The sequence below is a fragment of the Anas acuta genome, chromosome 1 (genome assembly GCF_963932015.1).
Source record: "Anas acuta chromosome 1, bAnaAcu1.1, whole genome shotgun sequence".
Lineage (NCBI taxonomy): Eukaryota > Metazoa > Chordata > Aves > Anseriformes > Anatidae > Anas > Anas acuta.
Window position 1 is genome coordinate 189,292,320 of NC_088979.1, and position 13,195 is coordinate 189,305,514.

The 13,195-nt window shown below is 42.2% G+C and overlaps 1 protein-coding gene across 3 annotated transcripts in view; it reads right to left on the reverse strand.

Annotated features, from left to right (window-relative positions):
• Window positions 1-6,785, reverse strand: part of CPNE8 (copine 8) — a 102,055-nt gene extending 95,270 nt beyond the window's left edge. Inside the window, exon 1 of one of the 3 annotated variants that reach the window (XM_068669724.1) lies at window positions 6,409-6,767. In XM_068669724.1, the coding sequence (XP_068525825.1) occupies window positions 6,409-6,530 (122 nt within the window). In that variant the 5' untranslated portion in view covers window positions 6,531-6,767. Of the gene's footprint in view, window positions 1-6,408 lie in introns of all 3 variants that reach the window. The other 2 variants (XM_068669725.1, XM_068669726.1) reach the window with 2 other exon arrangements.
• Between the last annotated feature and the right edge of the window lie 6,410 nt (window positions 6,786-13,195).

The following is a 13,195-nucleotide window of genomic DNA, read 5'->3' on the forward strand; positions in this document are numbered from 1 at the left end:
TCTTTGCCAAGTTATGAACAGACTGGTTCAGAAGTCACTCCCTAAAGAGAAAGAGGGAAGGAAGTTTTTATGGCAACACACAGAAAACCTCTGGCTAGATGTGCAAAAACAGTTCTAGGTCAACACCTCTACTAAAACTGCTGACTGCTCTTGGGGGTTAAAACAACAACATAACTGCCAAATTTGCATACAACATAGCAATAGTTTTGCAGCTGTTGTTTCGTGGAAATGGACTAGAAAGTCTTAGTTAGGAAAAGATGCTCCTACAGATGAAGCAGACCTGTACAGATACTTGGGCTGTTCCACTTTAAATCAAAGTCCATTTAGGAACATGTCCTGGGTTCGGCTGGGACAGAGTTAATTTTCTTCATAGTGGCTGGTTTGGTGCTGTGTTTGGGATTTAGGAGAAAATAATGCTGTTAACTCACCGATGTTTTAGGTGTTGCAGAGCAGTGCTTATACAGAGGCAAGGACTTTCAGCTTCTCCTGCTGCCCTGCCAGCAAGGACACTGCGAGTGCTCGAAAGGCCAGGAGGGGACAGAACCAGGACAGCTGACCTAGGGGATGTCCCATACCATGTGGTGTCATGGTGAACAATAAAACCATGTTTTTTTTACAATAAAATCAATAGGGAGTTGGCCAGGGGGCTGCTGCTCGAGGATTGGCTGGGCATCAGTTGGCTGGTGGTGAGCAATTGCATTGTGCATCACTTGCTTTGTTTGTTTGTTTTTTCCCTATTCGTTTATTTCTTTTTTTTTTCCCCTCTTTCTTTCTTATTGAACTGCCGTTATCTCAACCCACAAGTTCTTGCACTTTTTTTCTTTTTTTTTTCAGTTTTCTCCCCCATCCCACTGTGGAGTGGGAGGTGAACAAATGGCTGTGCCATGTTTAGCTGTCTGCCTGGTTAAACCACAACAGCACAACACAAACTGGTTGAACTCTGCTTCAGCACAAGCCCAAGTATTACTTGAAAACAACAAAATGAGCCATCTACGTTTATATTCCTAATGCTAGGCAGCTAAACAGTCTGTAGCTCTGAGCTTCTAGAGACGTATCCTGGGCGATGGCACTAAGGATCCCTTGCAGCCCAAGAATCTGTCAGTTCAAGGTAACTTCAACTCACCAGTCCTTCTCCAGCTGCTTTTACCCAGTCCATCCAAGCCTGTGGAGATGTTGTTCTATTTTGGATATGGTTTCTTGAAGGATGTATAGTTAACAGAATATTTTATTAATGTATAACCATATATAAAGCGTAAAACCAGATTTTGCATGGTTTTTCTGAAACGGTTCTTAAAAGGTATACATTAAAGAAGTCATTTAGAAAGTGAATGCAAACCACCAATGTAAGATTCCTCCTTCCTTCTCAGCCACTGTGGGCTTTTGTGAGGCATTGCTTAGATGGGCTGATAAAGAAATAAAAGAAAATGAGGAAAATAGTACTAACACAGAAAGCCTTAATACAGTTGAAGCTGTCACACACTTCCTAGTACCTGATTCTTTTTGTGCTGGCAGGCTTTCCTTTGTATTCCCTTCCTGAGACCTAAGACTGTCAGCTTCAGCTGTGGGAGGGCATCACAGCGAGCTGCCGGCGAGCATCCCACGGGAGGATGAAGTTCATGGTGGTGGCAGGGCTGGCACAGGACGTCTCAGGAGGGGTATGACGTTGATGGTTCCTTCCTCCAAACTCTGAGGCTCCCCACAATGTCCTTGTATGCGGGTCACAGCTATCCCATTCTGCACAAAACCACCGCTCGCTACAATTATCTATAAAAAAACTGCAGTTATATCACACAATTATACAAGCCAAAGTGAAACTATCTCAGCAGCAGCCACCCGGTCATTAGAAAAACTGCTGCTGGAGCTCAGCGAGGCCAAACAAAGCTCCAGCTGGGCAGAGACAAGTTCAGACAGAAGCTGACAAGTCCCGAGACCTTGCACAACTTGTATGAAAACCGGGACCTGTTCCTAACAGTAGCAAGTCTGCGTCTACAGGGCCACAGATCTCAAATTCTTAAATTCTACAATTCACACGTGTGCCTGCTTGAAGTTCAAACAATACAGACAGGTACAGGAATGCCAAGCCATACAGGTGATAAGAAATGTACCTCCGTGACTGTTTTGAAGAACACTGCCACCCATGTATATGCTTTTGTTTTTGTTTTTGTTTTTTCCCTGCAACACCAGTTTTCCTCAGCTGAAGCCAGCTGGTTGTCTAGGAAGTTTCGAAGAAAAAAGGATCAACCTTCTGTTGTCAGCTATACACAACCACTACACAGATTTTTAATCCAGCCTGGACGCACACACACAAAAGGGCTGGTAAATGAAAACCAGGGTGAATTTTAGTTTCTGTGCTTTGTATTATACAGTTCCAAGCTCAAATAATTTATGTAGGGTCTCTCTTTTGTCACGGCATCTTTCTGCCATGGGAATTTCTAACCAATGATTAATACTTCCAAATACCCAGGAGGTAGGTATACGGGCCAGAGAGAAGAGATGTTGCTAAAAATCAATCCTTAGGACAATCAAAGATATAATTAAACATGCTGTTGGGTACCACAACTACCAGAAAGCAACTGGTTAGGACTTCCAGACCACCAAAGTAACGGAAGGGCAAAAATCTTGAGGTAGTAAGTTTTGTTCCTCCATGCAAGAAACTTGAAAATAGATTATTTTCATAACTAAGAACAGGATTTGCTTAATTCCATTCAGCCCATTCATTAACACGAGATTTCTGTACAAATTGTGAAGCAGCACAGAACTCATTCAAATGAGGCACAGGCGAGCAAATGTATTTCTGCTGAATTAACCAGAAGGAGTTTGTGCTGCCTTTCCACACGTTGTGCCTGCTGTGGGAATACTGACAGCACAGAGCCTGCCCGGCACAAACCCAGAACATGAGGACAATCTGCTCGACCCTGCACAAACCTAGCAGACCCATGTCCACATTGTATAAGCCTTTTGCCATCTCTCTGATGAGCATGGCATCTCTGATACAATACTAGAAGTCATAACATGATCAAGCTACAGCTTCACTTTCCTATACATACATACAAATTACTCTTAGGAGGACAATTCTGTTTGATAACTTCTCACTCTGTAAGTAAATTAATATGGGCCATTGTGAAACTCTTGGTCTTCCTTGTAAGTTAAGGTTTCATAAAGGCTGTGGCTCTATCAGGAGACTTCAGGTCAGTCCACACAGCAACCATGAGGAGCAGCGATGACCATTATATAGGTCACAACAAAAACTGAAAAACTTGAGAGGCCACTGAGTAACTACACTGAGAGTAGGAAAGGTGCGACTGGGATATGAAGTTCCTCCAACATTTAACATTTCACATGCAACTAGATTGCAATTAACAAAGAACACGACCAGAGAGGGACATACAGGATGGCAGGCACGAGATGAGCAATCTCAAATGTCCCCATTATTTCCTTCCCTGAAACACAGCCTGAAGCTTACCTCCAGCTCACCTGGGACCGCAAGTTTCCACCCACAGCTTCTAAGTGTAGATTCAAGTCTAGACACAGATCTAAATCAGTGTGCTATGCAAATACATCTTTGGAGGAAAAGGAACCTTTTGGCTGGAAAACAACAGTAGAGTTAAGATAAAGAACAACCTATATTCTCTTTCACTTATCGACTGGAAGACCAAGGTCCTGATCTTTCTTTCACCACAGGACAATCATCTAAAGCGATGCCAGCCCGCAATCAAAAAAAGACCACATGGCAGGTGACAGCCTTCATCACACCATGGATGCATTCCTGGGCACATGACAGAGGGAGCGACAGGGCGCAGAGAGAGATGGCTTCTATAACAACTGGCCCACGCAACAGTGGACTCTTACCAACACCAAAAGATCCCTTGGGACAAGATGTTTAAGTTGTTCTGCCACTTTAGATCTGGCCCTTGCACCTAAGAATATAGATTCCTGATTAAAAAAAAAAAAAAAAAAGCCTTAGAAGCTTAGAAATCTACATGTTACAAGAGTTGGAAGAAGGCTGTAAACTTTTTGTCTGATAGACACTGGGTAGTAATAACTAGAAAGAATTAAATGAATATCTTGCTTTCCCAGAATTTTCAAAACTACTGCCAATGCTGGTGTTCCATGAGCAATGAGTATCATAGGAAAGATTTTTATTCATAAAGAAACCCCAGAAGAGCATTAACAGAAGACATTCATAGACAAAGACTTCCCATGCCATGAGATGCACCTCACCTAGCGGCTGCCTTGCAGGACCCCAAAGCTAAAGCAGGCTGGCTTGCAGAGTAAGAAGTCGTGCAACCCTATCTGCGTAGTACTGAAACCTGACTGGTTTGATCACGTTGACAGTATGGGCATGCTGAGCAAACTGACTTGGGAAATGCCAACAGATGAACCACGCTGAAATGTGAGTAGAAGCTGTATCCTTATTGAGTAACAAGAAACTGAAATAACCAAAACTAAAAGCACAGAGTTAAAAAGATTGTCTAGAATCACAAGTTTGTTTTGTGGCACAGCCAGACATGGAACCAAACACCCTGCACAGCTTCACTAGCCACCAATTATACCACATGTGTAACCTGGAAGAAGTTCCCATTATTACTTCTATCAAAACAAATAAAGCAAAAAAAATATATCTAGGAACAAAAGTATAGTTATCAGCTGATAACTACTGATATAAACTATTAATTAAATTGGCTCTACAGCTCTGCAGGTATCAAGAGAAAATGAATGTCATGACTCAAACTATTTTCAAAGCATGTCTCTCCATATGTTTAGGTATACACAACTGCTAATTATTAAAGAATTTTCAGCATTCCCTGAACTTTGCACAGTGGACTCTTGCTGTATTTCACAATTTCGTTTTGCACTGCTTTTCCTGTGCTTTAGCCAATGACTGTGTTTACAGATGAATCACAGCCATATGCTACTGGTTAATCTCTGCCCCATTCACTTTACACTCAATTTCAAAGCATGGTTTTGCAATCAAAAGCTGTCATTCCAGCACATGAAGAAGGGAATCACCTGGGTAATTCCCATCCTTCAGCACTTGATATGGAGACATACCGGGGTGAAAAAACGTTTTTAAAACTTTTTTTCTTGCTTCAACAAAACAGACATGGCTTTTGAAGAGATGTACAGAGAAATTAACATGTAAATTATGTCCTGAAATGAGCTATAAATAAGGTAACTAACATCAGAAATGATCAGCTGTATCATACACCTGCCTTTCTTAACCACCAGATGGATTCTCAAGTAGCTATAAAAGTAAGGTTAGAAGCAAACATTGCAGGGTGATTGATACAAACAATACCTGGAAGGAAATAACCTCCCATTATACATGAACTGGGTCAGAACTAGCACAAGAACTCTGCCATATGTAAAAGTTATTTGAAAAAAAACTAACAGTAATATAAAAGGTCCTGGATTGCTTTTACACATAACAGCGTGCCTTCCCCAGGACCAAGGTTTCTGTGCTTGCTGCTAGTAAACTTTGTGGAGACGGGCTGAGCATCAGCACGTTCCTGTCAGCCCAGGGATGAATTTCATATACCAAATTCAGTCGCGTTACATTTCTCAGGGTCTCTGCCTTCTTTTGCCATGCAGCCTTGACATAGCACCGAGCCACACTTCATCTGCTAAGGGAGGAGAGGAAGCAGCCTGACAATTTAAGCTTTTTTTTTTCCCCTCACAAGCAGCAGCGTTGGCAGCAGCAACTCTGGGGCAGCTCCAAAAACGGAGTGATGGGCTGCGGGACAAACTTTGCCTCGCCTCGCCTCAGGAACCCACACCGAGACCTCTCCAAAGCCGCTGCTGGACGCTGCCAACTCCGAGCTGCCTCACAGCCACCAGCACACCTTGCAGCGGGGCTGCGAAACGTGGATGGAAATGCACACGTAGAAAATAAATAACTGTAGACTCCAACAGCAAACGCCCTGTTCCCTCCAGCGTTATAGCTGAAATACCGATAAACAAATAAATGCTGAGGAACGGGACCGCACACACCGGGCTCTGTTTTCTTATTTTTAGTTTCTCAGCGGCAGCGCTGGGGTAAAACGCGCCGAGGTAACACGCCCGGTTTCGCAAGACTTTTGCAAGACAGCCTCCAAAAAAAAAAAATAATAAAATAAAAATAGGCGCAGGGATCAGTCCGGATGGGAGTTTTTTTCCTTTCCCCACCCGCGGCACTTGGGACAGCTCCAGAAGTTAAGGAGCCGCTGGAGGAGGCGAGGCGCGGCCCCGCTCCTCGCATCTGGCCCCGGAGGGACCCGAAGGGGACACGGGAGGGACCCGGAGGCGACCACCGGGGCCAGGGCGGCCGCTTTTCCCCGGGGGGGCCCCGCAGCAGCCCCGCCGAGGGCTCGGTGTCCGTCCCCGTCCCCCCGCCGCTGAGGGGGCACCGTGCCCCGGGCGCCGCCTCACCTGCAGGACACGGAGAGCTCCACCTTGGTGGCCGGGATGCTGGAGCTGAGCGCGTTAAAATCCCCCACGGACGCCATGTTGGGGAACCCCCCGCTCCTGGCCGGCTTCTCCAGCCCGAACATGGATGGGGCAGCGCGGAGAGGGAGAGGACGGAGGAGGGAGAGGGTAGAAAGGGAGGGAAGGAGGCAGGGAGGCGGCGCCAGGCGGCCCTCCCCACAGCGCCACGCCGCCACCGCCAGCGGGAGCCGCCGCCTGAGGGGACGCGGTGCGAGGAGCAACTTCGGGGGCAGCCGCGGCGAGGTTGCAGCCGGGAGCGGAGGGCGGCGGCTCCGCCGTGAGGTGGTGGCTCCGCCGTGAGGCGGCTCCGCTCCGAGGTGGCGGCTCCGCCATCGGGTGGCGGCTCCGTCTCTCCGCCAGGGGGCGCGGGGACAGGGGCGGCTGAGGCGGCCGCCGCCGGCTGCTCGGTGCCCGGTTTGGGGAGAAACCGCTCCGAGTTTCACCGATTTCACCTCAAGTGGTGCCCGGGGAGGGTTAGGTTGGGAACTCGGTGACATTTGTTCACTGAGGGGGTTCACTCCGGAGCAATCCCCGAGCAGGCTGCACAGGGAAGCGCTTAGGGACGTGGTGTAGTGGGTGGCATTGGTAGCAGGGGGATGGCTGGACCAGATGATCTTGGAAGTCTTTTCCAACCTTAATGATTCTGCGATTCTGTTCTATGAGTCACCATCCCTGGAAGTCTGCAAAAATAGTGTGGATGTAGGGCTTAGGGACGAGCTTAAGTGGTGGACTTGCAGTGCCAGGGTAGTGGTTGGACTTGACGATCTTAGAGGTCATCTCCAACCTAAATGGTTCTGTGACTCTATGGTCACATTTCTGTCCAAAACCAATTGCTACAAGATACTAGAGGGAAAAGGTGTGTTTTCACCTTGGCTGTTCTCTACACTAACATTGCAAACGTGAATTTCACCCCCTCGTGTACTTCTGCAGGGTCATGCCTTTCTGTAAAGACCACTCATTCAGCCATGCTGAATCTATACAAAATACTTCACAATTACTGTAAAAGTTACATTATCTTATTTCTCATGTAATTTTATGTTTAATTTCCATCCATTCTCATGGCATCCAAGTAGCTTTAGATATTCATTTCTCATCATAGCACTTGTATGAGATGGAATTGATACCATCCCCATTTCACAGACAGGAAAGTAAGGCAAAAGCAAATTAAACACCTGTGTTATCATTGTCTGTATTTACACAACATAACTACACACATTGTAGTTATACGATACATTGTATTTATAAAACATAACTGCAGTGTCTGTAGTTGCACAATATGTAGGGTAGGTCAAGGATCACAGGATATCACCCCAAATCCTGTACAAATGTCTACTCCTCTGGCTGTTTATGGTCCTACAAGTAGAAATAAAGGTGTTTCATGTGATTATTTACAAAAGACAAATGTAATTCTGAAGCCACAAACATTGTCAGAATACGTTCATTCTGAATTTCATCTCTGAATTCTTGTCAGTGTAATTCAAGTTAAATACATGATCTTGGATAGTACATCAAAAAATGATGATGAGAGAACTTGAATTTAGACGCCTGCTTAACTCCTACCCAACAGATTAAACAGTGTGAGTACAGAAAACAGGAACGTGGTCGTATTTACAGGGCACATACTTCCCATGCATGCATCTGAAACCTTGCTAGAGTTTCAGTGACAGAAACTCGAGGAAGATAAACACAGATATCTCTGTTCAGAAACTTCCAACTTCACACCCTGCTCAATCTTCTGCCTCTTTGTTTTCAGGTAGGTGTAACCTGAATTTTCTTTCTCTTCCTTCTCATCTAGTTGTTGATCACAAAGTCATTTCTCATAAGGTATAACCAAAGTATTTCCTCTAAGATCAGCCTTCTTGAAGTACTCAGTGCAGACAGAAAACCACATGCTTCACAAGTGTTCTGGGTGTGTCTGCAGTCACCCAAGCCAGCAAGCCAAAAGCTGAAAATCCTAATCAAAGCAAATTTATTTCACCATTATCTTTTTCAGTACAGCAGTGTGAAGGGATGGGTGAGGGATAGTTGATATCTTGAGAAGACTAATGCCAAGTAGGAATAGGGTGCTAGATGACTAAAAACTAAAGAACAGTTCTTAAGAAAACTTTAAAAGTCGTTTTCAGCATTATACTACTGTTACTCCCTCTTTTGTAATCTGCTCTAAAAATCGAAACTTAGTGGAGCCCACAGGGAAGGGCATGAATAACTTTAACAGCATGAATAGGTATAATAACTATAGCTTACTGCTATATATAACTACTGTAATAACTATTGGCATGTATAACTTAAAAGGATACATGTGAGTTTAATATGATCTTATATTTTTCCCAACTAAGCCACTTTAGATCACTGCGGAAGACAGGATATGAGGTTAGATGAAAGTTTTGTTCGATGATGTTATACTTTTGTTATCTGATTTTAATCTTTTATTTTGCTTACAAAACAATCAATTATTCGTGATTCCATAAATGGAGCATCCTATGAAAATGATGGAGGAGCTAACAAAAATAACATCACCAGTATTGCTGGGAACATACCCATGTTCTCTCATCGTGTTTACCAAGGCACAGCTATTTGGTCTTTTAATGTTTCAGCTTAGAGTAAGTATGTAGTTCTCAGGCACTGAGAGTGATATATACATCAGAAATATCGAAACTAAAAAGTAAACAAGAGATGGTTGAAAGATACTCATGATGCAGCTAAATATACATTATTCTAATTCCAGAGAGGCACCTTGGTGTTGCTCATTCTTAACTGCCAGTATGGTCTGGTGACTTGAACAATACCTAAGGATTAGTGCAACATCTGGAATTTGCATACAAAATAGCCATCAGATTACAGTGTAAAAGAGACATCAGGGCTGATTTTTGTATGTACTACATCAACGTTTGAATAAGAGTATTGACTCTAAAAATTTTGTAGTGGAAAGCAGGATATATTTTCCTCACTTTCTTTTGTGATTGTTATTTTATATTGTCAGCTGTTGCTAATTATCAGACAGCTACATATCTCATTTCAATAAGTGCAACCCAGTTTTAGGAATGAAGGACATACTTGAAGTAATTACAGCATAAACTATGAACAAACTACAGATGCCAAAATAACTGTAATGTGTAACACTGAATAATTGCTTTAGAACATCGCTGTTTCCAGGTTTCAGCAGTATAACCGAACCCGAATGCCACAGGATGCAAGCACTGATTACTCCCCTCCACTTCCTCAGCTTTCTGCCTTGTAGATCATTAACTTGACATCTTAAGAAAAACACTTTGTAATTCAATCTTGATACTCCTAAAAACAAATACACAAACAAAGAAACAACACAAACTATTCCCTAGGAAGCCAAGGAACTCAGAATGGCTTCTTCTCTTTTGTAGATGTGAAAGAATATGTGGAAGAGTATAGGAGTGAGATTAGAAGTGAGCTTCAGTGTTACTGGAAAAAAACAACTGTGATTCTAAGACAAAACCATTTGTGTAACAAACAAAATAGTAAGTCTGAATTTGTGATAAGCATACATATATTCCCTGCTTCTTCTTCAAGCATTTGTTCAGTAATTCATTGATTAACATCCAATAAACACATTTATTTTTTTTTAATCCTGGCTGCTGTCAAACTGTTTCTTTCAAGAGGTGAAAGAAGGGATTGGGCTTAGACAAAACTAAGTCCTTTCTAATAGCTGAACATAGCACTGAAACAATGCCAGTATGAATTGTAGTTTGAAAATCGTTACATCTTTCTTTCCTGTCTTTGATTCTTACACTTTCTCTTACTTTGCTGCTGGTGGTTATTTTAATCCAGTGACCAAAGACAAGACATTCAGCATTTGCTGGGGCCAGTGTTATTAGCAGAACGATTAGAAAACGCTATGGCTGAATGTGGACCACAGGCTTTAAAAAACATCTGTGATACAGTGTGTTGATCATTCTTCTAGTATTAATTATCTTCTATAATTCCATGAATTTGTAGCCCACTTTCAAAACACACAAATACCAATGAAGCTCTGGTTTTGTAACAGCAAAGTCTAAAGGAGTTGTCTGACTCAGAGGTTAGACATAAAGAAGAAATCTCCACTCCTTCAAGGTTTTCACTTTAAACACTTTTTTTTTTTCAAGGGTTTATATCTGCACTTCACAGGTGTCAAGGAGAATACGTTCATTAGTATAAAGTATCTAGGCCTGCGTATCAAAGCCTTTGAAATATATCCTTGATGTCTGCAGGAGAAAAGAGCACCTTGTCACCATGGCGTAAGCATGAGGAAGTTCATGAGTCATCAGTGCAGAGACAGCAAATGATTTCACCATTTCTGTATGACGGCAGTTAGTACTCCATTTGTTTGTACACCTCGGTACCGATTCCATTATTCTCATTGCACTGTACTATCCTTATCTACACCGGAGCTAGCTATGAAATCCATCACAGCACCTTTAGCACCAGGTAAAGTTTCCTGGATTATTTCAAGCTTGCTTCCAGTTCATTCCAGTCCAGAAGAGAGAGGTCATCATCAGCAAAACCATAAAGCTCCTTCCTTCCACATCCTATGGAAAGCATTCTTCCGTAGTCATTCCAGGTTAAGTGGTGGTAGCATCAGTTCCTGTCACAGTTTTCAGTCTGTTCAATATCTCTTCAAAATAGCAAAAACCTCTGATGTACTCTCAAATTCATCCAGGAGAAGTCATGTAATCCATTTCACATCTTACACTTGGTACTGTGTAGTCAGGTCTCTCCATCAATAAATAGAGAAATTTTAGATCTAGAAAGAACATTTTCTGGATCTCATCTCATTGTCAAGCACGTACTATGGATCTCAAGTTCTAATCATGTGTCTTGGAGTACTTTCTACTGGTTTTCAGCAGCCAATGAAGGCAGATTACAGCTTAGATTTCAGTTTTAGGAATCGTACTTTTTGAATGAAGAAATATTGATACACCTCCAAATGAGCCACGGGCCAGACTGATTTCATTTCTGGACAAGTTACCAGAAACATGTAAGGATGTGTTTTGAGCCATTTTTCTAGAAAGACAACTCATCACTAGCTTATGGTAACAGACAATTTCAGGTACTGCTAAAGTGTTTAGGATGGCAACAAGGATGGTGACAAAAAGATTGCATACAACTTATCTTGAGAAGTCTAAATAATAATCAAGGGCTTTCAATGAGTATAAGATCAAACAGCTCCAAAACAAAACCTCAGTATGTTTATCACAAGATCTGCTGAGCACTTACAGACAGTATCATAGAGTCATAGAATCATTAAAGCTGGAAAAGACCTCTAAGAATCCAGTCCAGTTGTCCCCCTACCACCAATATTGCCCACTAAACCATGTCCCTAAATACCACATCTACCCTTTCCTTCAACACCTCCAGGGACCGTGACTCCACCACTTCCCTTGGCAGCTTTCTCCAATGCCTAAGCACTCCTTCTGAGAATAAATTTTTCCTAAAATCCAACCTGAATATCTTAGATACAGATATCTTAACTTCGGAAGAGGAAATCTACTTCTTCCTCTTCCATCATTTCCTGTGTTCTTGGACTACACTTAAAAGATTGGCATTCTCTTTTTTCCACCCTTCCTGCCATGCCCACTCACCTCTAGGCCTTTCATATTTCAAAGAAATATCAGTTGGGTTTGCATAAAATATGAGAGTATTACTAATCTTTTAGTAATAATATACTCAACAATTTCTTTCTCAGACTAATCTCTGCCCACATTTTTTCCCTCAGCTTGCTTCCAGGGTGTTCATAAAATCACTGCTACCATTAGGAAACACAACTTTGAAGGTGAAGTCTTCGTATATAAAACTTGCTTTGAGAATTAGCTAATTCAGAAGTTAACACACTCAGCCTCTGCAGGTAATTAGTATGTTCTCCACTGTATTTTCTTCACTGGAACTAAAGACAAATGCAGTTCTTTCAGAAATGAAATATAAAATCATAGTAATTCTAAACCAAGGAGCAGCAATACTCAAACTGCTACATTAGAACATCAGTCAGGTTGTACCTTTCATTAATTATGCACATGACTTCTTCACATATTTCCTACATACCATTGATGAGACTTCAGCTCACACTGTTTAGGGCATGGAAGAAAACACTATCTCTGCCAAAATCAGCACAAACTGAATCTTTGAGTATAGACTGCACCAGAGATTCCATCAGGGAGCACTGACTGCTGATATGTTACCTACTCACAAATATTCAGACAAACGTGTGCACGACGAGAGTGATAACCTTGTCTAATCTGGGTAAGTGTTGTATCCACTGCCTATCAATTTTCACACACAAATATATAATCTGGATGATATAGCAAGGTCACATATCATTTCTACTTCTGACAGGGGTCCCAGTCAGGGTAACACTGTATGTTCTAAATAGCCAGCAAGAAGCAAAACTAAACTTTTATGTCAATTGCTTTTTAGCAGTTTCTTTCATGAATTTATCTGTGTAAGCCAACAGAGTAGAATCTTAAAAAAAAAAAAAAAAAAAAAAAAAAAAAAGCCATTATACATGCCCCTGTAGAGTTTATTGCTTCATTTTGGGAAAAAAAAAATAGCAATTTCTTGTTTTTATTCTTTCCAAGATAAATGAAATTTAAGCGTGTTGCCAAGTCCCTCCATGTCCTATTTTTTCAGGTAGTTAGGCTTACAATGAAGTTCTGTCCCAAATTCATCTTGAAAGCTGTACTGGATTTTTACGTCTATTACTTCATTCACTCCTCGGTTCTTTTCT